Here is a 26,384-nt window from a genome sequence, read left to right on the forward strand (position 1 = left end):
AGTATTTGAGAATTCCATTATCCTATCCTAAAGACAAGTCATCATTTCTAAGAACAGGCCCCAAAGTAGAATTACTCTGTATATCATTCTCAATATCATTTTGCTGTGTTCATGATTCAACAGTGCTATTTTTACCTTTAAGAAGTCTTTACATTTTATTTTTTCAAAATAGGTACAAACACATTGCACAAAATTCAAAAGGAACACAAAGTTATGTACCAGCTATCCTCCCCTAGAAAAGTATTTTCAACTCTGAAAACCTTAGCTAGGTTTAAAGCAGAGACCTAACTACAAAGCTATTTTGAGTGCCAAATTAATTTAAATGAGGATGATAGCCATGCTTAAGTCCTTAAAGGCAGCAAGCATACAAAGGAATATAATCAAATTAGCCTCCTATTGCAATCTTCAGTATATCCAGGTCATTAACAAATCTCTGCAGCCAACCAAGATAACTTTCTGAGATATAGTATAATACTGTTTATATACTTCCTTTCAAATTTCTAAAAAACCCAAATCATTTAACTGATTCTCCGGTTACTGTTTTTCTAAGGGGGGCAGAACTAACATAGGAGAGTGTTTTGGCTGCAGGTATGCACACATGTATATACCCATCTACTCTGTGGTACCTCTTGACTTAGGGCTATATTTAAACTTCTGTTTAAAAAACATGGTCTTGAAACTTTGCTACAGAGTATGTGGAAACTTTTATGTATCCCAACCACCCTTGCTATCAGATAATAAAAACAAAATAGAGCCATGTTCCTTAACTCTATACAGCAACAGCAGAATGGCACAAGTCAGCTGTGCAACAGAGAGCCAGGAATTCTTTTGCACTACAGCGTAACCAAGAATGGGGAATATTCCCATCCACAGGTTTAAATATAGTGCTGGTTCCTAAGCCAATGACCCAAGTTATTGAGCAAAGAATGACCACAGCTGTATACTGGTTCTAGAAGTTTTTCCTCCTAAGAAATAAATGATAGTTTCGAAATTAAAATACTTGAATTTTGTTGAATAAGCCTCAGCTCAGTAGAATTTGACCTTAAACTGCACAGACTCCTAGACAACAGCTATTCCACAAACAGATTTAGAGTCTAAAGACATCTTGCACTTGAATACCACAAGATACAAATGAAAACATTCAGGACAGTATTGTTTATAATAGTTTAAGTGATTAACAACACAAATGCCCAGCAGCAATACAAATCCATACAATGGTTTTCTACAAGACTATATTTTTCTGTCTTTTAAAAAAGAGGACTGGCCGGGCACAGTGGCTCATGCCTGTAATCCCAGAACTTTGGGAGGCCGAGGAGAGTGGATCACCTAAGGTCAGGAGTTTGGGACCAGCCTGGCCAATATGATTAAACCCCGTCTCTACTAAAAATACAAAAATTAGCTGGGCATGGTGGTACACCTATAATCCCAGCTACTCGGGAGGCTGAAGTAAGAGACTTGCTTGAACCTGGGAGGTGGAGGCTGCAGTGAGCCAAGATCGTGCCACTGCACTCCAGCCTAAGCAACAGAGTGAGACCACATCTGAAAAAAATTAAAAAAAAAAAAAAAAAGGGGCTACAGCAAAGAGCATTATCATTATCATGAATAATATCCAGGGGAGAAAAAAAAGCAAGTGAAAAAAAAATGAAAAGGATGTACAGAGGGCGACACCATACAGAATATGCTAACCAATACTATGCTGCTTATGTATAACAGTGGTAAAGTTCTAAAATCATGCATGGCATGACAAAAACAATTCATAATAGTGGTTACTTTCAAAGAAAAGGCACAGGGTATGCCTATAAATTTAAGTTCTGCATAAAATTTAGTTCCATATAAGAAACAAAATCTACAGCAATTTCCAGAGGTACCTAATATTGACAATATATATGGAAAAATAGCAAAAATCCTACCTATATAATCAAATATTTCCAAATTCAAAGCAATAATTAAAGAAAATATAAGAACCAACTCTTACTTTAATGTTTCTGTAGGTCTCATTCAGAACCATCTTGTTAAATTCAGGATTCTTCAGCGTGTCAAGGAAGTTTGAATACAGGCTATGAAAGTTTGGCTCAATACTGACTCTCTTCATAACCAGATACTGTGAAACCCAAGGCATAAATTCTTCTTTCACCGTTTCCTTTAGCTCTTCAACCTAGCCGGTCAATACGACATGGGAAGCACAGAATTACACTATGATAAAATAACACTTGGTTTATATGAACCATACTATACAGCACATGGCTCCTTGCAAAACTTAACTAGATGCTAAAGAATGACTTTCCTTCACACCAGATAGATGCTATGAAGAAAAGTATGCTCAATTCCATAGTCAATCACAACTCAACCCATACGTGATTGGGACTGAAACATCTATGGTTATTTTCAGCTTTAAAATTATAAAACATGTAGTCCCCCATCTCCACATAAATTACTAATCTATAAGCTGCCATTAACAGACCTACAGTGTAACCAAGAATGGGGAAAATTCCAGAACTATGTTTTCCTAAATTTCCATCTACAGGAATCCTTAGCTAACTGGCGTTTCCAAGTACAGTTAGTTGACCCTTGAACAAGGATTTGAACTACATAGAGTAAAATTAAATGTAGATTTTCTTCTATTAATACCTCCACTACCTCGGAGACACCAAGACCTCCTCTTCTCCTACTCAGCCTATTAAATATAAAGATAAAGACCTGTATGATAATCCATTTCCACTTAACAGATGGTAAATATATCTTTTCTTCCTTATAATTTTCCTTCATAGTTTTTCTAGTTTATTTTATTCTTTTTTCTAGTTTATTTTATTCTAAGAATACAGTATTATATGCATATAAGATAGGTGTTAATCAACTATTTGTTTTATCACAGTAAGGCTTCTGCATGGCAGAAAAAACAGTAGGCTGTTAACAGTTAAGTTCTGGGGGAGTAAAAAATTATAACAGGATTTGGCTACATACAGGATTGGCAACCCTAACGCCCATGTTGCTCAAGGGTCAACTATACTGTCTTACAATGTAATCTGAGGGGCAAGTAGCATGCATTCTTTATGCTTTTCACAAAGTCTGCCTCAGTTATTAGGTTGTAATAAATACTCTGAATAGTCTCTGGGAGAAAATGAGTTATGACTAATGACTAGTACAAATGAAACTTTCTATCACCATGAGAACATTAAGCTTATTTCAAAAAGCTTATAACTTGCTGCAAAACAAAACCTTAAAAACTGGTACTATTTAATGTCTACCACAACCACTAGTTAAATATACATATTCCCTTTGAGTTTATTACCTCTACCTTTAAAGTGAGTATGTAAAAGGGCCAACTATACATCCTTTAGTCCATTAAGGAAAAAAGAAGGCATTTATAAACTATGACAGCGTGCTCACCTTTTGTGTCATATTTGACTGTGAGAGATTATTGAAAATAAAAGCAATTTTCTCCTGGATATTTTCTGGGGGCTCCACAATTCTCTCAGTTTGATCTGTGGCCACAAGCAACGTATCTATATTTGTAGTATTAATAGAAGGCTAAAAAAAAAAAAAATAAAGTACATAAGGCAAATAAGTTGAAATGCTTCCCTGAAAAAAATCCAATAATGTATACAGATTTAGTGTTAAAAAATACACATGGTATGATTGTGTATTAGAAATGTGGGCAAGAATAGTGAACTATTAATATGTTTGCCTCTGGGAAATATAAGGATGGGAGATACAAAGGAAGAAATGTCAGTCTTTTATATCTTTTTTAGTACTCATGTGTTATGATAAAATTCTAATACATGTTCACCACTGATTATTACAATATAATCATAAATCCTGGAAGAGAAAAAAGATAGATCTACTTACTGGCACATCTTTCTTAAAGCTGACTCCAGTTGGCCTGGTGACCGTAACCGTTTTAGCAACAGTGGTGGTTGTTGAGGTGGTTACCATAGTGCTAACTTGACCAGCAAGAGGAGCTTTTGCTGGAACCTGGGCCTGAGCCTGGGCCTGAGCCAGTGCAATACTTCCAGGGGTTGTGATAGAGCCTTGCATTTTCACAGGAGGATCTCTAGACTGCTGTCCATACTCAATATACTAAAAGGGTAGGGAGAGGAAAAAGAGTTAACCTTAATTGCTAAGTCTGGATTATATGTCCCTCTTTTCTGAGAGGGTAAAAAACATGTCTGAGTGCTCTTTTGGTTCATCTAGCTCACATACTCTTTGCCCCATACCCTGGCACTAATACATAAGTAGATTCCATGAACTCCTTCAGCGATAAAATCTTAGTATTTATGAGAGAACTACAGCAAAACAACTTCTGAAGAAGCAGCCCCAGATACCTGCATATAAATGCCTTTAAACTTCTTTAAAAACGCAAACTTTAAAAGTCTTAATAATTCATACAGTAAACTCATCTCTTTTCTAATTAGGCAGCAATGAGAAACCAAAGGCCTTAAAAAACAAAACAAAAACCATGGTAGTATGAGTTATTATCACAATAAAGCTGTTATTACGAAAAAAAAAAAAAAACTCACTTTACATAGCCCATCCCCACAATTTAGAGTGATGAGATAAGGATCCGGAAGCTATTTCAACAGTCCTTACCTAGCAGAACTAAACCTACCAATTACGCATGCAACAGTTTTATTTTTAGAGGGACATTTCTGTCTACGGCCATACCACCCTGAACGCGCCCGATCTCGTCTGATCTCGGAGGGACATTTCTAAAGTAGGAAAGAGAGTCTCAGAAGAAAGTATAGCCCTTTATGCTGATAAAGTACAGAAAGTGATGATCTCTCTCTCTGTCTCTGGCTATCTTGCTACAGTGGGTGCTAGGGACTAGTTTTGAGTGATCACTCCCCTGCCATCTCACTCTTTCTCCACGTCTTTCAAGCTCCATATTCCTGTCCCTTAATTTGTCTCAATCCACTCACTTGAATGAATATACTCCACATTCCCAGAGATTAAGTCATTACAATAACCCTGCCCTCCTAATAAACCTAGAAGGATGAGGTAGAGAACACTGAACTAAATTAAAATACAGAATATCAAGTAGGTTCAAATTCTGATCTTCCTGATTCCTTAAAATAAGATCTTATAAAGTTGCCTACTGCATGTTAAAAATAAAGTCAATTAACCAACTTTCCTGTTCTATATAAACTGATGTTGACCAAAACCAAGACAAAGGTATAGATAATGCTTACCAATTAACCTAAAATCAGTCACTGAAACAATGCTTCTCAAATTTCAGTAATAATAACAATCATACAAAATGGTTTTTAAAATGTATATTCCTTAGGTCTATTTTCCCAGGGACTGACTCCTTTTAAATAAGCATCTCAGGCGGGCACGGTGGCTCACACCTGTAATCCCAGCACTTTGCAGGGCGGAGGTGGGCGGATCACCTGAGGTCAGGAGTTCAAGACCAGCCTGGCCAACATGTTGAAACCTCATCTCTACAAAAATACAAAAATTAGCCAGGCATGATGGCAGGTGCCTGTAATCGCAGCTACTCAGGAAGCTGAGGTGGGAGAATCACTTGAACCCAGGAGAACAATGTTGCAGTGAACCAAGATTGCCTCACTCTAGCCTGGGCAACAGAGCAAGATTCCATCTCCCCCCCAAAAAAAAAAGAAGAAAAAAAAAAAACACCTCAAAGGAATCTAACGAGGCGGTAAGAATCCTGTATTTTTAATAAACATGATCTAAGTCTTATGTGTAACAGTTTTGGCTCATATTAACTCAAAAATTTCAGATTTTTATAGACAAGATTCCCACTCCAATTCCCTTTTAGCATTAGGCAGGGTGTCTGTACTTTATCTAAGATAAAGATTCTCTTAGTAAAACTGTTTATTCTTCAATTGCATTATCAGGTTAAAAGAATGAGTAAAAAGTTTTTTGAAGTAAGCCTGCTACTTAGAAAAGATAATCCAAGAATGATTATTTTTTCATGTTCTCTTATAAGGCCACAAAATGAGCAACCTCAACAAAAGATATGTGTACCTATATTATGCCAATCATTAAGAAATCTTAATGCCATTACTATCAAGTCTACAAAAAAGAGCCAAAATATTAAACCCTCCAAATAATACACAGCTATTTGGGTTTTAGGTACAGAGGGCACTTACCTCCTGTAAATGATGTGGAAATTGCATAAAGTGACTGATAGAAGCCAAATGCTGACAATACTGGGGATAGTCCTTCAATCTGCCAACAAAATCATTCTACCATCATTTCATGTCAGAACAGAAGCATCACTAACAAAATGTTTTCGTCCAAATGCTAATCTATGTCATTTTTTTCATCTTACCTATGAATAACTTATTTGAAGAAAATGCCAAAGGGAAGAAAACAAAAATAGAAGGAGAAAATACTTATGATTTTCACAAGATTTACATCAGAAAATACACTACCTCTGATTTTTAAAGGCTATATTTTACTTAAAAATAGATTAAAACGAGCCACTTATCTGGAAACAATTCAAATTTTCACCAACATACGAATGGAAAAATAATTTGTAGTCAACTCACATAGTAGACTACTACACAGCTATAAAAAAAAACAGACTACTGAAACATGTAGTAACGTAAGTCTCAAAAAACTACATATTTGTATGACTCTGTGTAAATGGCATTCTAGAAAAACTTTAGAGATTATCAGAGATTGGGAGTCAGGGAAGGGGACTAACTACAAAGGGGAACAAGGAAACCTCTTGGGAGATAATGAAAATATTCTGCATCAGCCGGGCATGGTAGTTTATGCCTATAATCCCATCACTGTGGGAGGCAGGAAGATCACTTGAGGCCAGGAGTTCCAAAATATTCTGTATCTTGATTGTGGTGGTAGTTACACAACTGTATAAATTTGTCAAAATTCAAAGAACTATACACCTAAAAGGGAAGACTTCTACTGTACGAAGTATACCTCATAAATAACCAACCAAAAAACCTCTGTTCTCATTTTAGTTTTCCTACCACTTATATTAAAAAAGAGAGGCTTTGGCTGGGCCCAGTGGCTCACACCTATAATCCCAGCACTCTGGGAGGCCGAGGCGGGTGGATCACCTGAGGTCAGGAGTTCAAGACCAGCCTTGCCAACATGGTGGAACCCTGTCTCTACTAAAAATACAAAAATTAGCTGGGTGCAGTGGCACGCATCTGTAATCCCAGCTACTTGAGAGGCTGAGGCAGGAGAATCGCTTGAACTCAGGAGGCGGAAGTTGCAGTGGGCCCAGATTGCGCCACTGCACTCTAGCCTGGGGTACAGAGCAAGACTCCGTCTCAAAAAAAAAAAAAAAAAGCTTCATGCCAGGCACAGTGTGGCTCACACCGATAATCCCAGCACTTTCAGAGGCCAAGGCGGGAGTTTGAGACCATGGTGAAACCCTGTCTGTACAAAAATTACAAAAGGCTGGGAATGGTGGTATGCACCTGTGGTCCCAGCTACTCAGGAGGCTGAAGTGGGAGAATCACTTGAGCCCGCGAGGTCAAGGCTGCAGTGAGCCGAGATTGCGCCACTGCACGCCAGCCTGGGTGAGAGTTAAGACCCTGTCTGTGGGGTCAGGGAAGAGATCCTTCACAGGAAACCTATCCACTTACCTGTTTTTAAATCTATCTAGTGCAGCAATCCCGAAATAATACATTTTGGATCCAAAAGGCTTGCGTAAGGCTTCAAGAACATATCGTAGAGCCAGACCTAGTGCCATGTAAGTGACCAGTCCTTTCTCAATTATACCACCAAACAGGCAGGCTGTTATATGTAACTCTTTATCAGGATACTGGGGAAAAAAACGATATTCTTCAAACAAGTTCCTTAGCATACAGTTAAATACTTCTCGTTCCCTCTTTATAGTAGAGTCTTTAAATCTCTGCAGCATTTCTAATACCTGGAAAAGCAAGACAAAAACAACGCACACATAAAGGAAACAATTACTAAGAGCCTTTCTCAAATATGCTTGACAAAAGACTATTAAGTAGAACATTTACCAAAAGAGTCTGAGATAAATATTAAGGTTTCAAAACACAAACCGCTATATCAGGGCACTTTGAGCTGGATTTCTAAAAACATTGAAAAGGACATTTATTTAAGACTCGCCTAAACAATAAATAACTAGATCATCCTAGACACTCACCTCATCAACAGACATGGTTGGATGTGGTGGATGATTATATATTCGCTGGAAATAGCTGTTTGCTTCATCATCTATCTCTTTACTAAAGTGCTGGTTTGCCTCTGGCCACACCTGAGACAAGTCCGCTGTTGGAAACAAAAAAGGAATCAGTGGGCATTTAAGCCCTTCCTCCACTTCCCCATAAAACACAGCCAGCCAGAGACTATTATAGCTCTAACTTTAAGGGAAATATAAAAAAACTGGAAAAGGTATTAAGCGGTCAAGTTTCAGTATTAATGTGTGCTAGGGTAGACATAAAAGATCCTTAACAAAGTGCCTTCCATAATTCTACATTAGTATTATCTTCATCAGGACTTATTAACACAAAAGTTAACTTGGTTCAAACTCATAACGCACTTACCCTTAATACAACCTCATTAGGTTAACAAATCTTTATCACTTTATAATAAAAATCACATTTAACATATAAGAATTATCATGCATGTGCATGAAAGACTGATGTAAACACAAAGCATGCTACAAAACATAACATTCAGACAAGCCTTTCACACTAACGTTATCAAGTCAGCTGGAATACTTTCAACCTCGTGTCATGACTATGCAGTCCCAATGACAAGGACTTCAGTCAATTATACCTATGGATTTATAAAGATGACTTCCATGAGTTTAGTTAGCATAAAAAATTACTAAGGAGGTGAAACAAAAATTGGAAACAGAAATCTGAAATTGTCCTTGTCACTCCTGACTTGCTTTAAAAAAAACTCAACACATGTTTAGGTTAAGTTCAAGAGTTACATTCGTATATCTACCACATATTAATTTCTCTTTATCATACCTACTTCTTACTTTTAGGATAAACACCCTCAGGATGCAGCCTCTTATTAACCATGACTTTGTTCTGGGAAGGAGTGATACCTCTAACTTTTAATAATTCAAATTTGTGAATTTATTCCCATTGGTCTAGGAGGCACATCAACACATGGCCCTACTAACACAAATGAGACATACAACTAAACATTTTTATCAGTCACACTTCACAATCACAGACAACACTACCACTTACAAGGTTTCATCTTACTCTGCTGGAATGTAGGCTGATTCAGTCCAGAGGTGCCCAGTTTCCTCTGTACAAAAGGGTCGTTATTCACTGCAGGGAGTCCAAGAGCACCAGTTCCTATACCAGTCAGGCTGCCTGTGCCAAGACCACCTACTAGAGAGAACGAAGGCAGCCACAAATCCTATCATTATTCATATTCTTGATTTTATTCACATCTCAGATATATTAATAAGACTGACTTTTAAAATAAAGTCATAGTAACTCTTACTTTAAAAGTCAGAGTCTTTGTTAATTCCCTTATTACATCTATTCAATTTTACAGAGCCTATAAACTAGGCAGTAACGGATAATCCCCAAATTTCTTTAGCATTTGGAATTATTTATATTCTTGATAATGTGCAAAAAATTAATGTATACATTCTCAAAGCACATACTCCTATACCCAAGGTAGTTAAAATAAGGAGCTGGCTGGCTTTTCTCAATGATTCAGATCAAATAATTTCATGATACTATCTTCTAAAGTTACCATGAGTCTCAAAACTTCTTTATTCCTCTCAACTCTGACAAATGGAATCTTACAATAATTAGAGCTTTGCTAGGAAGGCCTTAGTAAGTTCAGTGACGTTTATTTAAATGAATTAATCAAAGCTAGAAGCATACAGTAGCAACGCTAACTAGATTAGAGTCAATGACAACATGGAAGTCCTTAGGTTTTAGTGCCCAAACTTACAGTGTCAACATAAAAGGTACAAGGGGCTAAGAAGATGTAGGTACAAACAACCACAACAACAACAAAAAAATATAGCTTTTATTTCAATGTAAAGTTACATGGAACAATATCTGGGAAAAAAACTGAAAATGTGGCCAGGCGCGGTGGCTCATGCCTGTAATCCCAGCACTTTGGGGGGCCAAGGTCGGTGGATCACCTGAGGTCAGGAATTCGAGATCAGCCTGGCCAACATGGTGAAACCCTGTCTCTACTAAAAATACAAAAAATTAGCATGGCATGGTGGCGGGCACCTGTAATCCCAGCTACTCGGGAGGCTGAGGCAGGAGAATCGCTTGAACCTGGGAGGCGGAGGTTGCAGTGAGCGAAGATCGCACCACTGCACTCCAGCCTGGGCAACAAGAGCGAAACCCCGTCCCCCACTACCCAAAAAACAAACAAAACAAAAAAAACCTTAAAATGTTTTTGGGATGTCCTATCATTTTCAAGGTTGGTGAAATGCAATAAGGCAGGCAGAACATATGCCTGAACCTGATATGTACAATAGTTTCTACCTTTATTATACCAACCTGAATTCATAAAGCTGTGAGTTTTTGATCTAAGCCCTTTAGAATGTGATGCACATACATGTTACCACTTATACTATCATTTGTTAATAAAAAATCCTTACTAAATAATTCAACTAACTTTACAACTACAAATATCCTAATTCTTTCCTCCAATTAGACTGAATTGAATATAATCTGTTTTTCTTTTCCTAACTTTGGATACTGAAGTAGCTTTCACAATTTCATTTAAGCAGCTTTCCTTATCACAGTGACTCCAAACCCCTTACCAAACACTAAGGCATAATTAAGGCAAACTTATGAATAATCCATGCTCTCATTTGCCTCCCCCTTACCTGGAAGCTGTGATGAAAGTCCTCCAATACCACTGAATGCAGTGGTCTGATTGGGGGTTGAAAGGGGTGGAAATGCTTTTGCTGGTGACTGAGGGGTACTGAATGCAGAACCCAAATTTGGAGGAAAACCCTGCATACTCTGGGTGTGAGGGGCAGCTGAACCACCTATACTAAGAGATGTCATTCCAGCAAGAGGGTCAATCTAAAGAAAAACATTATAAAAATGTATTAAACATACTTCGAGGAAAGGCAGACACATGTAAAGCAATCTTTAACAACAGCTCTACATACTCTTAAAAAGCAAACTATTACACCCACTCAATCATGATGATACTTAAATCCCAGTTATCAAGTCAAGTGTGTCAGTCACTTTTCTTACTGTGTCACATACAGAATAGGTTTAAAGAGTTTGCCTTTGACAAAGTACAGGTTGAGTATCCCTTATTGAAAATACTTGGGACCAGAAAAGTTTTCAATTTTGGATTTTAGAATATTTGCGTATACATAACCAGATATCGTAACAATCCCATTATGGGGATGGGACCCATGTCAAAACATGAAATTCACTTGTTTCACATATACCTATATACACATAACCAGAATGTAATTTTATACAATTTTTTTTAAAGAATTTTTTGCATGAAACAAAATTATGACTATGTTTTGACTCAACACGTAGCATCAGATCAGGTATGGAATTTTCTACTTGTGGCATGTCATGTCAGTGCTCCAAAAGTTTGATTTTGGAGCATTTTGGATTTACAGATTAAGGATGCTCAACCTATAACAGAGCCATAAAAAGGGCTACAAAATCTAATGAACAACACTTAAGATGAACTGCCCTAAACATTTAGTAGTGACGTGGGACAGTTATTATATTAATAAATCCTCACAAATTCCAATAAGCCACTTTAAAACAATCAAGCTAAATTTAAGTAAGTTTCAACATAAATAAAAGTATTAGAAATTAGAAACGAATCTCCCAGTCAAAATAAATTTAGTCGCAATTTGGGGATTTTTGAGGTGGGGGAAGATCAGCTCCAATTTTGAAAACAAAAACAAGGTATGCTATTCACCAAAATATGTATTTTTAAAATATCTAATAACTGCACTTCCAGGCTTAAGTGTGTGGCACTACTTCATACTTTCATGGCTATAGAAAATGACAAGCAAATGCCTTTTATAGGGAAGTAGCCACTGAATCACTAACTTTTAGCCTCTTTCTTTCCTTAAAACCCAATCTGCCATTCAATGCATCTGAAAATAGAAGCGCAATATGTTGCTCCCAGAGAGAAGGGGGTGGTTGATGTCAGGGAGTAACTTAAATGTACCTTGTTTTTAAAAGAGCAGTTCAGTTGAGAGCTGAAGAGCCCCAGTTATAACAAGTCGTTATGCTCTAGCACTGTTGCTTGGCCCGTGAAGCTACAAACAAGACACATCAGGTTCAAAGGCAGTGCTTATGTCTCAAGAGTCTATGTAATTCATATTTTAAAAAGAAACCCTCTTCATTTACCTAAATAAATTGTCTGTATATTCCCTCTTAGAGTCACGTTCTATTTGATGATAAATCTATTCTTAACTACAATGCCTATTTACATATCTCCTTTAAAATAAGTGGATGCTAGACATGCAGTTATCTAAAATGTAATAAATTCAGACAATTTATTAATGACATAGGAGCTTATTCTATTCCAAATCTATGGCAGATGAAGATGTATCAAATGTAGCACTCGTTTACCTGAACAGGAGAAATGGCATCTAAGCTGCTAGCACTAGGAGGACGTCCTTTTGGCATAACTCCAGGTGGTGGTTGTCTGGCCTTATTCATAACATTACTGCAATTGGCTACCATGGTGAGGATAGTTTCCGATAGCTCCTGAGAAACACTCCTAAAATAGAGGGGAAAAGGTAAAAAATATCAGTTCCTATTCTCTAGCACATGTAAGTAAACCAACCGATCTGATTTCTTTTTTTTTTTTAAGATGGAGTCTCACTCTGTCACCCAGACTGGAGTGCAGTGGCACGGTATCAATTCACTGCAACCTCTGCCCCCCGGGTTCAAGCGATTCTTCTGCCTCAGCCTCCCGAGTACCAATCCGATTTTCTAATAAAGAAACTTTGTTGAGGCTGGGCACGGTGGCTCATACCTGTAGTCTCACTGCTTTGAAAGGCTGAGGCGGAAGGATTGCTTGAGCCAGGAGTTTGAGGCCAACCTGGGCAAGATAGCAAGACCCCATGTCTACAAATATTAAATAAGTATTAAAAAGTCGAGGCTGGGCGTAGTGGTTCATGCCTGTAATCCCAGCACTTTGGGAGGCCAAGGCGGGGGTATTGCCTGAGGTCAGGAGTTCGAGACCAGCCTGGCTAACATGGTGAAACCCCGTCTCTACTAAAAACACAAAAATTAGCCAGGCATGGTGGTGCATGCCTGTAGTCCCAGCTACTCGGGAGGCTGAGGCAGGAGAATCACTCGAATCTGGGAGGCAGAGGTTGCAGTGAGCCGAGATCGCGCCACTGCACTCCAGTCTGGGTGACAGAGTAAGACTCCGTCTCCAAAAAAAAAGTTAGCTGGATGTCATGGCATGTGCCTGTAATCCCAGTTACTTGGGAGGCTGAGGTGGGAGGACTGATAGAGCCCAGGAGTTCGAGGCTGCAATGAGCTATAATCGCACCACAGCACTTCGGCCTGGGTAAGAGATGAGAAGTAAAGGGAAAGGGGAAAGAAAACTTGCTGGAACATGTAGCTAAATTTCTGCCACATCCCATCCCTCTGCATCTGTCACTCATCACTAGAATTTTCTGAGTACTGGCTTTCTCTTGAAACTAATTTGCTCCTCTGAAATGAACTAGTATACAGTACAACCAAAATATATTAAAATTTTCTAGAAAACATTCCACAGCTTCAACCACTTTGTCAAAAATTATGCCCAAACCCAGACATATCAAAGCAAACAGGCATGCAATTTTTATACTAGTATATCACAGTCTAAGATAATACATGTACTTATAGACAAAAACACCATGCATAGTAATTACCTTTAACAAGCACATGAAGCAGTGACTGACCTCTAAAACAAATGTCAAGTAGGGTAAATGTTTACTTGACAATTAAACCAATTTTCCTATCTTAGGTTGCTATTACAGGTTGAGCATCCCAAATCTGAAAATCTGAATCCCAAATGCTACAAAATCTAAAACTTTTTGAATGCCAATGTTTAAAGGAAATGCTCATTGTAGCATTTCGGAGTTTGGATTTTGGAATTTGAGGTGTATATTAAGCAAGTAAATATAATGCAAATGGTTTTTAAAAAATTTTTTAAACCAAAACCCTAAATACTTCTGACCCCAAGCATTTCAAAGAAGGGATACTCAATCTGTATTGCCTCATACAACTATGGGGTCCTTTGTATTCAGAAGCTCTACTCGGGCCAGGTGCGGTGGCTCATGCCTATAATCCTAGCACTCTGGGAGGCTGAGGCAGGCAGATCACCTGAAGTCAAAAACTCAGGTCAGCAGCTGAGGTCAGAAGCTCGAGACCAGCCTGGCCAACATGGTGAAACCCCATCTCTACTAAAAATACAAAAATTAGCCGGGCATGTGGCGGGCACCTCTAATCCCAGCTACTCAGGAGGCTGAGGCAAGAGAATTGCTTGAACCTAGGAGCCAAGATTGCACTACTGTACTCCAGCCTGGGCAACAGAATGTGAGACTCCGTATCAAAAAAAAAAAAAAAAAGAGGCTCTACATGGTAGCTGGGAGGTGGAGGTGGCTTACACCTGTAATCCCAGCACTTTGGGAGGGAGGCAGTGGTGGGAGGATCGCTTGAGGAAGGAGTTTCGAGACCAGCCTGTGAACACAGCAAGACTTCATCTCTACAAAAAATTTTAAAAATTAGCCAGGCGTGGTGGCACATGCCTGTAGTCCTAACTACTTGGGAGGCTGAGGCAGGAGGAGTGCTTGAGCCCAGGATTTCAAGGCTGTAGTGAGCTATGATCACATCAATGCACTCCAGTCTTAGAGAAAGAACAAGACCCTGTCTCTAAAAAAAAATAAATTAAAAAAAAAAGCAGGGTGGGGGCGGCCAGGCACGGTGGCTCACACCTGTAATCCCAGCACTTCGGGAGACAGAGGCAAGCGGATCACAAGGTCAGGAGTTTGAGACCAGCCTGGCCAACACAGTGAAATCCCGTCTCTACTAAAAATACAAAAAATTAGCCGGGTGTGTTGGCAGGTGCCTGTAATCCCAGCTACTCGGGAGGCTGAGGCAGGAGAATCGCTTGAACCCGGGAGGCAGAGGTTGCAATGACCTGAGATCGCGCCACTGCACTCCAGCCTGGGTGACAATGCGAGACTCCATCTTAAACAACAAAAAAAAGCAATAGCAGCTGTACATGAACTTAGTCTTTAAATCTTCCCACCTAAATTCAGAATGTTACTACTGGCATTAAGAAGTAAAAGTGATCACTCAGAAAAGAAAGCTGTTTCACATTTGGGGGGGGGAGGAAAATAAGACTAGGGTGCTAACAGTACTGAATAAGCCTATATTACATTAAATCAATAGAGAAAAATCTATGAAAATTTTTACTTGTGCCAATAGCAAAATAACAATAGTCTGAACATAGACAACAAATGAAATAAACGAGTTGTTTTATGTCCACTGAAGCCAGGAAGAAAAATACAGTCCCGTACCACATAATGACATTTCAGTCAACAAAATGGTATATGGGACCACATATACAATGGTTGTCCCACATATTATAATGTATTTTGCTGTACCTTTTCTGTTTAAATATATAAATACCATTGTGTTATAATTGCCTTCAGTATATTCAGTACAGTAACATCACTGTATGGGTTGGTAGCTTAGGAGTAATAGGCCATACCACATAGGCAAACTGTATACAGTACATTATACCATCTAGGTTTGTTACAGTATACTCTATAATGCTCAAAGATAAAATTGCCTGATGACACATATCTCAGAAATGCATTCCTATTGTTACGCGATGCAGACCACAAAAAAGAAAAGGGAGCCTTATACTCCTAAAGGTATTGGTCTACTTATTTACTTTAAAAACAAGTAGAACATTAGTTTCCACAAAAATGCTCAAAATAATTAAAAGTATTTCAAATTTAAGGAAACAAGAGGTCCTCTGAAGCTTCATTTACAAATGTATCTGCATTCCAAATACTCCACAACAATTAAAACTTCATAGAGATACCGTATCTCCATGTTGTCCCATATCTCACCATAATAACGGGCACATACTATATTAGCAAGGCTGTGGGGAAATAGATGCAATAACACTGCTGGTTTTACAAAATAGAAAAATCCCTATGGAGGAAAATTTTGCGATACCTAACACAATCGCAGATGACTTTACCTATTATTCTGACACATCCACTTCTAGTAGTCCAATTGTACATTGGTAAAAATGATGGATGCAAAACACTGCTCACTGCAACACTGTATGTGATACAAAAGCGAAAACAATGCAAATTTCCACCAGTAGGAGACTGGTTGACTACAGTACAGAACAGCCATTCAATGGAGTATTATGCAGCAAGTAAAAGAAATAAGGAAGCTCTCTAATTGTATGGAGTGAACTCTAGGATATAAGATCAAGAAGCAAGTTGTATATTATCTCTTCTACAGTGAAGGATAGGGATAAATATACGAATAAGTATGTATTTGTTTTTAATATAAGATAACCCAAAAATATTAATGATAGTGGCTAACTACAGGAGAAAAGGAGAACAAGGTAGAGGTATCAGAGTTCAAAGGAAGATTTCTCCAAATGTATCTTGCTTTAGAGTTTTGACTTTAAAACCACACCTATATTTTACCAATCACAAAAACAAAAGCAAACAAACAAACCACTAAATTAAAAAGAAACTGTTCCAAAAAGACCAGTGCCATGGGTTAGAAAAACAGGGTACCAAGCAGTAGATGGTAATTATATTATACTGCATTGAATCCAAAATGCCTTCAATTGTGTAAGCCACACTAATATTTTATGTCCTATGCAAAAACAAAAAAAGTAATTCCACCAATTGTAATATAAGACATATCACCAATGAGACACATCATTTCAGAAATGTTAAAGTAGGAAGAAAAATAAAATGGGCACTTTAGAATAAAATATAGTAAATTAAAATATTCACCTTTACTATTTAGGGATAAATTCTTATTTCTGACACAGTTTCAAACTTAGAAGTGGCAAGAATTGGCCGGGTGTGGAAGATCACCTGTGGTCAGGAGTTCGAGACCAGCCTGGCCAACATGATGAAACCCCATCTCTACTAAAAATGCAAAAAATTAATTAGCTGGGCAGTGGTGGCGCGCACCTGTAATCCCAACTACTCGGGAGGCTGAGGCAGGAGAATCGCTTGAACCTGGGAGGTAGATGTTGCAGTGAGCGAAGATCGCGCCATTGCACCCCAGCCTGGGTAACAAGAGAAAAACTCCGTCTCAAAAAAATAAATAAATAAATAATAAATAAATAAAAGAAGTGGCAAGAATATTACAATTAACTCCCACAAATGCTTCTCACGCCAATGGTATACATTTGCCCTATTAACTTAACCATTATTTCTATACTTTTCGCCCTGAAGCATTGGTTTGGATATACCATGAATTTATCGCTAAATGCTTCACTACATGTTTTCTTCTTTTTTTGAGACAGGGTCTCACTGTCGCCCGGGCAGGAATGCAGTGGTACAATTATGGCTCTGCCTCTGCCTCCTGAGTTCAGATGATCCTCCAACCTCAGCCTCCCCAGCTGCTGGGACTCCACGCATACAGACCATGCCCAGCTAATTTTTAAATGTTTTTTTTCAGAGACGGGGTTTCGCGACGTTGCCCAGGCTGGTCTCAAACTCCTAAGCTCAAGCAATTTGCCCACCTCAGCCTCCTAAAGTGCTGGAGTTACAAGTGTAAGCCACCATGCTCAGCCTTCACTATATATTTTCTATGAACAAAAACATTTTCCTACATAGCCATGTAAAATCAAACATCAGAAGCTTAACAATGATAAAATAAATAGGCCATGTTCACATTATACCAATTATTCCCACAATGCTCTTCAAAGCTATTTTTCCCATTGCATTAAGTTGTCACCTCTCCTCAAGTCATTTAATCTGAAAGATTTTCTTAGCCTTTACGTGTTCTTCTTGACTTTATTCTTTTAAGTACAACTCAGGGCCAAGTGCAATGGCTCATACCTGTCATCCCAGCACTCTGGAAGGCAGAGGTGGGCAGATCACTTGAGGTCAGGAGTTCAAGAGCAGCCTGGCCAACATGGCAAAACCCCGTCTCTACCAAAAATACAAAAAATTAGCCAGGTGTGGTAGTGTGCGCCTGTAGTCCCAGCTACTCAGGAGGCTGAGGGAACTGCTTGAACCCAGGAAGCAGGGGTTGCAGTGAGCCGAGTTCGCACCACTGCATTCCAGCCTGGGCAAGAGAGCAAGACCCTGCCTCAAAAAAAAAGTACAAGTCAGTTGTTTTGTAGAATGTCCCTTGATTTGAGTTTGTCTGATATTCTAAATTCAAATTAGGTATTATAACCTTACAGCATAAATTACCTTGTATTCTTCTCAGTGCATTTTATGAAACACATGATGTAGGTTTCAGATGGTGATCACTTTTGACCAGTAGACTAACATGGTATCTGACAGGTTTCTCCACTGAAGTTGTTTCCCCCTTTGTAATTACAATGTAATTTGTGGAGAGATATTTTCAAACTACATAATTATCCTGCTCTTCAAACATATATCCATTACTATTAACACACATTAAAGATTACAACTCCATCGTAATTCTTCTATATTTATTAGTTGAAATAACTTTCCTTCTCTGGCATTTATTATCATCAGTATGAACTCAAAATACTTTGGATACATTATCTTATTAAATTTTTCAACAAGTACTGCTAATAGATCAATTAAAGAAATTAATTGAAACCTGGAAGTTAGGTAAACTGCCTTCTTACAATAAAAACATTTTGCGCAATTTTAACAGGCAATTAACTTTCCAGAATATTCCACTGCAGATGGATTAAAATGTATAAATGTAAAAGGTTACACTTTAGAACTTGAAACTGTGGAACATTTAGAGCTTATAGAGCAGAGTGCTTTGGAATGGATAATTATTTGTTGTACAAGGCAGTCTTGTGCACTGTGGAATGTTTAACCAGTATGATTGGTTTCTTTTTTTTTATTTTTGAGACGGAGTTTCACTCTTGTTGCCCAGGCAGAGTGCAATGGCAAGATCTTGGCTCACTCCAACCTCTGCCTCCCGAGTAGCTGGGATTATAGGCATGTGCCACCACGCCTAGCTAATTTTTCTATTTTTAGTAGCGATGGGGTCTCTCCATGTTGATCAGGCTGGTCTTGAGCTCCCAACCTCAGGTGACCCACCCTTGGCCTCCCAAAGTGCTGGGATTACAGCTGTGAGCCACCGCGCCCAGCCTAGTATCATTGGTTTCTACACTACTAGGTATTAGAGGCACGTTTCTCTCTAATTATAACGGCCAAAAAGACCATCAGGCCAAGCATGGTGGCATGCGTCTATAGGACCACCTACTCACAAGGCTCAGGCAGGAAGACAGAGCCAGGAGTTCAAGGTTGCATTGAGCTATGATTGTGCCTGTGAACATGCACTGTACTTCAGACTGTACAACAACACAGTAAGACCTCATGGGAAAAAAAGAAAGAAAGAAAAAAAAAAACGCTGAGCATAGGTGGCTTATGCCTATAACCCCAGTGCTTTAGGATGCAGAGAGGACTGCTTGAGCCCACGAGTGAGCCATGATCACATTACTACACTCTAGTCTGGGTAATAGAGCGAGACTATTCAAACAACAACAAAAAGAAATAATGCTGGCCGGGCATGGTGGCTCATACCTGTAATCCCAGCACTTTCGGAAGCCAAGGCAGGAGGAGTGCCTCAGCTCAGGAGTTTGAGACCATCCTGGGCAACATGGTGAAGCCCCATTTCCACAAAAAATTAAAAATAAAAATAAATTTAAAAAATAGGCATGCATGATGGCATGTGCCTGTAATCCCAGGTAATTGGAGGCAAGACATCATCTCAAAAAAAAAAAAAAAAAAAATTCTCATAAAGCAAAATGACAGGGTATGGGCTGACTTCCTCCCCTTCATAAAAGCAACTAGAAAAGTGTCTGAATCAACTTTTTCAGAACTTTGGAAGTTAACCAAAGGCTTATAACAAGTGAGAAATTTTTATTCAAGAGACTATCAAGCTTTCTAGCATATTAATTTGCCCTATTATTCCCATCTCCAGCTCCACAGCCAGCTTAGAAGCTGACAGCCCTCAATCACAATGAAAACCAGAAGGCTGAGAGGTGAATCAAAACAGGGTTAAAACATCTTCAAAGCCTCCTTCTCAGTGAATTCTCATTATTTCATCTGTATAGGGAGTCTCTGTGAGAACACAATGACAAGGTTGGATTTATTTGACCTGAAAACTGACCCAAACAAAAACCTTTTCTGCATGAGGTGTTTGCAAAAAACATTTGAAAGTAATTGTTTTAAACTTACTGCCTATCTGAGGTGGAAGACTACTACAGTTGGAGCAAACTACAGGCTAACTAAAAATCTATAAAGAAGGCCGGGCACGGTGGCTCACGCCTGTAATCTCAGTACTTTGGGAGGCGGGCGAATCACCTGAGGTCGGGAGTTCGAGACCAGCCTGCCCAACATGAGAAACCCTATCTCTACTAAAGAAAATACAAAATTAGCTGGGCGTAATGGTGCATGCCTGTAATCCTAGCTACTCGGGAGGCTGAGGCATTAGAATCACTTGAACGCAGGAGGTGGAGGTTGCAGTGAGCTGAGATTGTGCCACTGCACTCCAGGCTGGGCAACAAGAGCGAAACTCCGTCTCGAGGAAAAAAAAAAATCTGTAAAGAAAAACTTTGAGCCGGGTGCGGTGGCTCAAGCCTGTCATCCCAGCACTTTGGGAGGCCAAGGCAGGCAGATCACGAGGTCAAGAGATCGAGACCATCCTGGCCAACATGGTGAAACCCCGTCTCTACTAAAAATACAAAAATTAGCCAGGCGTGGTGGCATGCTCCTGTAATCCCAGCTACTCAGGAGGCTGAGGCAGGAGAATCACTTGAACCCGGGAGGTGGAGGTTGTAGTGAGCCGAGATCGTGCCACTGCACTCCTCGACAGAGCGAGACTCCGTCTCGATTTAAAAAAAAAAAAAGAGAGAGAGAGGAAAAAAAAAAAAACTTTGGAAGTAAAGACTAAGGTGGCTGTGAATTGCCTGGCTTAGTGCTGAATTGATTCCCAAGATTAGGTTTAAGAAAATCTCTGTCAATCTTAGCTGACAACAAGGCTAACCAAGCAGGAACTTCAGTAGCCAACTATTATAAAGAACAGAATTAGTTCCGGAAAGTCACTAAATAAAAAAAGGGCAATAACGAACAATGTGCTCTGCTGAAGAAGGAAGATCTGATTTCAGGAAATGCCATATTATTTAAAGTTGTCTGTTTTCAACAAAAAAATTACAAGACTTGTAAAGAAACAAAAGGGTGTCCCACGCAAAGGGCTGGAAAGCTATGTGGAAATGATCCTTGAGGAAACACTGCTGTTGGACTTACTAGACAAGGAATTCAAATCAGTTACCTTAAATAGGTTCCGAGAACACATTTATTTTCATTTTATTTTGGTTTTTGAGACAGAGTCTTACTCTGCTGCCCAGGTTGGAGTGCAGTGGCACAAACTTGGCTCAGTGCACCCTCCATCTCCTGGATTCAAGCAATTCTCTTGCCTCAGCCTCCCAAGTAGCTGGGACTATAGTCGCCCGTCACTATGCCTGGCTAATTTTTGTATTTTTAGTGGATACGGAGTTTTGCCATGTTGGCCAGGCTGGTCTCAAACTCCTGATCTCAAGTGATCCACCCACCTTGGCCTCCCAAAGTGCTGCTGGGATTATAAGGCTGAAGCCATGACACCCAGCCACTACGGAACACATTTAAAGGAAAATATATCAAAAGAACTGAAGGAAAACATATGAATACTATCTCAGAAAGCATGTCCATAGAAATTAGCAAAAACAAAAACAAACAAAAAAAACAAAAAAACAGAAATTCGTTTTTTCCCGTCAGACACTACACTCTACAACATACCAAACAGAAAAAGCACAGTAACTGTAACAAAGTTTCACTAACCACATGTCCCACCACACATTCAAGCAGAAAAAAGAGTTCATTTGAAGATAGATCAATTAAAATTATCCAGCCTGAGAAAATGAAAAAAAAGGGGGGTGGGGGGGTGGGGGTTGAGAACTCAAGGACATGTGGAGCACTACTGAGTGTGCCACCACAAACATAATGGGAATACAAGGAGAGAAGAAAAAGGTACGGAAAGATTTGTAGAAATAATGACTGAAAACCCGATAAATTTTATTAAAAACATTAATCTAGACATCCAAGAAATTCAATAAATTCTAAGTAGAATAAACTCAAAGAGATTCATACCTAGAATAACATAATCAAGCTGATGAAAGAAAAAAGACAAGGAGAGTATCTTACCAGCAGCAAGATAGAAGCAACTCATCACATACAATACTCAATAAATTAACAGCTGATGTCTCATCAGAAACCATGGAGGACAGAAAGCAGTGGGGGAGCATATTCAAAATGTTCAAAGAAAAGGAATGCCAACCAGGAATCCTTCATCTGGCAAAGCTATCCCCAAAGATACAGGAGGAATTAGGATATTCCCTAGATAACAAAAAGAGGTAATTCATTGCTAGCAGTCCTGCTGAAACAAGAAAAATTCAAGAATCCTGGCTGAAATGAAAAGACACTGAACACTGACCTGAATCCATATGAAAAACTACTGGCAAAGATACACAGGTAAATACGAAGGACAGTATAAATCTCCTAATTAAAGAACAACTAGGCTGGGTGCAGTGGCTCATTTCTGTAATCCCAACACTTTGGGAAGCTAAAACGGGAGATCAGTTTGAGCCCAGAGGTTCGACACCAGACTGGGCAACACACTAAGACCTCAACTTTACAAAAAATAAAAAAATTTATCAGGTGTGGTGGCACATGTTTGTGGTCCCAGCTACCTGGGAGGACTGCTTTGAGTCTGGAGGGTTGACGCTGCACTGAGCTGTGATCGTGTCCTGCGTGGGCAACAGAATGAAACCCTGTCTCAAAAAAATAACTGCATGAAGCAAGAATTATAAACCTTTTGGTGATCACATAATGTATAAAGGTATAATTTGCATGACAATAATGGCAAAAATCAAGGGGAAGGGGACAAAGCCATACTAAACGAAATTTTTGGATCCTACCAAACTAAAAGATTGGAGTAAGTTAAAATGTTAGTTTTAATACCAAGGCAACCACTAAGAAACAAAACAAAAAATAAAGTCAAAGAAACATAGGAGTTAAGATGGTACACTACAAAATATCTATTTAACAGTAAGACAGGCAGTAATGGAAGAACAGAGGAACAAAAGTGACAAGAGATAGAAGCATTAACAGCAAAAGAGCCCTATATTAGCAATAAATACATTAAATGCAAGACAGGCAGAATGTAGTAAACACAAACACAAATTCACAAACACGCTCCAACCATACCTTCTCTAAAAGAGACCTACTTCAAATTAAGACACATATAGCTTGAGAAAAACAAACAAAATAAAACAAAAAACAAAACAAAAATATACCAAGCAAACCACCGTAAGAGAACTATAATGGTTATACTAGTATCAAACAAAACAAATGTTTAAGAAAAAAACTGTTAATAGAGACAAAGACATTTTACAATAAGGGTCAATCCATCAGAAATATGTAACCATTAAGGCCGGGCACAGTGGCTCATGACTATAATCCCAGCACTTTGGGAGGCCAAGGTGGGTAGATCACCTGAGGTCAGGGGTTCACGGCCAGCCTGGGGAACATGGTGAAACCCCATCTGTACTAAAAGTACAAAAAAAAAAAATTAGCTGGAAATGGTGGCGCACGCCTGTAGTTCCAGCTACTCCAGAGGCTAAGGCAGGAAAATCAATGAAACGTGGGAGGAGGAGGTTGCAGTGAGACAAGACAGTGCCACCACACTCCAGCCTGGGTGACACAGCGAGACACAAGACTCCATCTCAAAAACAATAATAAAATAAAGAAGTATGTAACAATTATAAAAACACATGTACTTAAAAACAAAGCCCCAAACACATGAAGGAAAAACTGACAAAACTGAAGAGAGAAAAAGACAGTTAAAAAAATAATAGGAGGCCGGGCATAGTGGCTCACGCCTGTGATCCCAGCACTTTGGGAGGCTGAGGCGAGTGGATCACTTGAGGTCAGGAGTTTGAGACCAGCCAGGCCAACGTGGTGAAATCCCATCTCTACTAAAAATTTAAAAATCATCTGGGTGTGGTGGTGAGCACCTGTAATCCCAGCTACTGAGGCACAAGAATCGCTTAAACCTAGGAGGCGGAGGTTGCTGTGAACCAAGATCACACCACTGCACTCCAGCCTGGGGGACAGAGGCAGACTCTGTCTCAGAAAAATAAAAAATTAAAAATAAAAAAAATTGGGCTGGGCGTGGTGGCTCACACCTGTAATCTCAGCACTTTGGGACGCCAAGGCAGGCGGATCACCTGAGGTCAGGAGTTCGAGACCTGCCCGACCAACATGGAAAAACCCCATCTCTACTAAATATACAAAATTAGCTAGGTGTGGTGGCGCATGCCTGTAATCCCAGCTACTTGGAAGGCTGAGGCAGGAGAATCACTTGAACCCAGGAGGCGGAGGGTTGCGGTGAGCCGAGATCATGCCACTGCACTCTAGCCTGGGCAACAAGAGCAAAACTCCATCTCAAAAAAAAAAAAAAAAAATTGAATACTTCTGTACTCCACTTTCAATAATAGATAGATCTACAAAGATAGGCCAGGTGCAGTAGCTCATGCCTGTAATCAATTGCAGCACTTCTGGAGGCCAAAGTGGTAGGATGCCTTGAGCCCAGGAGTTCAACACTAGCCTGGGCAAGACAGTGAAATCCTGTCTCTACAAAATATAAAAAATTAGCTGGGCATGGTGGTGCATACCTGTAATGCCAGCTACTTCAGAGTTTGAGGGGGGAGGTGGAGGCTGCAGTGAGCCATGATCATGCCACTGTACTCCAGCCTGGGTGACATACACACACACACAAAAATTAAGTTAATGCCAGGCTTGGTGGCTCATGCCTGTAATCCCAGCACTTTGGGAGGCCAAGGCAGGCAGATCACTTGAGGTCAGGAGTTCGAGACCAGCCTGCCCAACATGGTGAAACCCCATCTCTACTAAAAATACAAAAATTAGTTGGGAGGGGTGTCATGTCTCTATAGTCCAAGCTACTTGGGAGGCTGAGGCAGGAGAATCACTTGAGCCTGCGTGGCAGAGGTTGTAGTGAGCCAAGATCGCGCCACTGCACTCCAGCCTGGGCAATAGAGCAAGACTCTGTCTCAAAAAAAAAAAAAAGAAAAAAAAATTAAGTTAAATAAATAAAATAATTAATAAATTTAACAAAATCAGTACAAGATGTACACTGAAAATGAAAAAATATCACTGAAAAAAATTAAAGAGGCCAGGCATAGTGGCTCACACATGTAAGCCCAGCACTTTGGGAGGCTGAGGTGGCAGATCACCTGAGGTCAGGAGTTTGAGACCGGCCTGGCCAACATGGCAAAACCCCATCTCAACTAAAAACACAAAAATTAGTGGGGCATGGTGGTGCACACTTGTAATCCCAGCTACTCGGCAGGCTGAGGCAGAAGAACCACTTGAACCCGGGAGGCAGAAGTTGCAGTGAGCCGAGATCATGCCAATGCACGCCAGCCTGGGCGACAAGAGTGAAACTCCATCTCAAAAAAAAAAAAAAAAAAAAGAAAGAAAGAAAAAAAGAAAAAAATTAAAGACCTAAATAAGTAGAAAAACATCCCAGATTCATGGATTAAAAAGACAATGTTATTAAGATGGCAGTACTCCCCCAAATGAGCTAAAAATTCAACATAATCCTCTCAACATTCCCAGTAGGCTGTTTTGCAATTTTTTTTTTTTTTTTTTTTTGAGATGGAGTCTCGCTCTGTCGCCCAGGCTGGAGTGCAGTAGCGAGATCTCGGCTCACTACAAGCTCTGCCTCCTGGGTTCACACTATTCTCCTGCCTCAGCCTCCTGAGTAGCTGGGACTACAGGCGCCCGCCACCACGCCTAGCTAATTTTTTTTGTATTTTTAGTAGAGACAGGGTTTCACCGTGTTAGTCAGGATGGTCTTGATCTCCTGAACTCATGATTCGCCTGCCTCGGCCTCCCAAAGTGCTGGGATTACAGGCATGAGCCACCGCACCCAGCCTTAACTAGCTGATCTTAAACTTTTTAGGAAAATTCAAGGAACCGAGAAGAGCTGCAACAATTTTAAAAAAGAACAAAGCTGGGAAATTCATAATCCCCAATTTCAAAACTCACTGAAAACCTATTGTGATCAAGACTGTGGAACTGGCCTTTGAGACACAGATCAACAGAATTAAGAAACCAAAAATAGCCCGGGTATGGTGACTCACAC

The 26,384-nt window shown here is 39.5% G+C and overlaps 1 protein-coding gene and 2 non-coding genes across 10 annotated transcripts in view; all 3 read right to left on the bottom strand.

Annotated features, from left to right (window-relative positions):
* The window catches only part of CNOT1 (CCR4-NOT transcription complex subunit 1), a 111,044-nt gene that overhangs the window by 27,047 nt on the left and 57,613 nt on the right, over nt 1-26,384 (bottom strand). For 2 of the 8 annotated variants that reach the window (XM_004057735.5, XM_019011855.4), the window contains exons 17-25: nt 12,537-12,687; nt 10,799-11,000; nt 9,177-9,323; nt 8,114-8,238; nt 7,581-7,867; nt 6,111-6,189; nt 3,847-4,077; nt 3,388-3,528; nt 1,976-2,155 (exon numbers count right to left, since the gene is read on the bottom strand). In XM_004057735.5, coding sequence (XP_004057783.1) covers nt 1,976-2,155; nt 3,388-3,528; nt 3,847-4,077; nt 6,111-6,189; nt 7,581-7,867; nt 8,114-8,238; nt 9,177-9,323; nt 10,799-11,000; nt 12,537-12,687 — 1,543 coding nt within the window. The remainder of the gene's footprint in view (nt 1-1,975; nt 2,156-3,387; nt 3,529-3,846; nt 4,078-6,110; nt 6,190-7,580; nt 7,868-8,113; nt 8,239-9,176; nt 9,324-10,798; nt 11,001-12,536; nt 12,688-26,384) is intronic. The other 6 variants (XM_019011860.4, XM_019011857.4, XM_055364422.2 and 3 more) reach the window with 3 other exon arrangements.
* On the bottom strand, nt 755-889 carry LOC115931132 (small nucleolar RNA SNORA46). The gene has a single exon (XR_004067684.1). It is a non-coding gene; the product is annotated as a small nucleolar RNA SNORA46 (small nucleolar RNA).
* LOC115931134 (small nucleolar RNA SNORA50) lies at nt 12,122-12,257 on the bottom strand. The gene has a single exon (XR_004067686.1). It is a non-coding gene; the product is annotated as a small nucleolar RNA SNORA50 (small nucleolar RNA).

Source organism: Gorilla gorilla, chromosome 18 (assembly GCF_029281585.2).
Source record: "Gorilla gorilla gorilla isolate KB3781 chromosome 18, NHGRI_mGorGor1-v2.1_pri, whole genome shotgun sequence".
Classification (NCBI taxonomy): domain Eukaryota; kingdom Metazoa; phylum Chordata; class Mammalia; order Primates; family Hominidae; genus Gorilla; species Gorilla gorilla.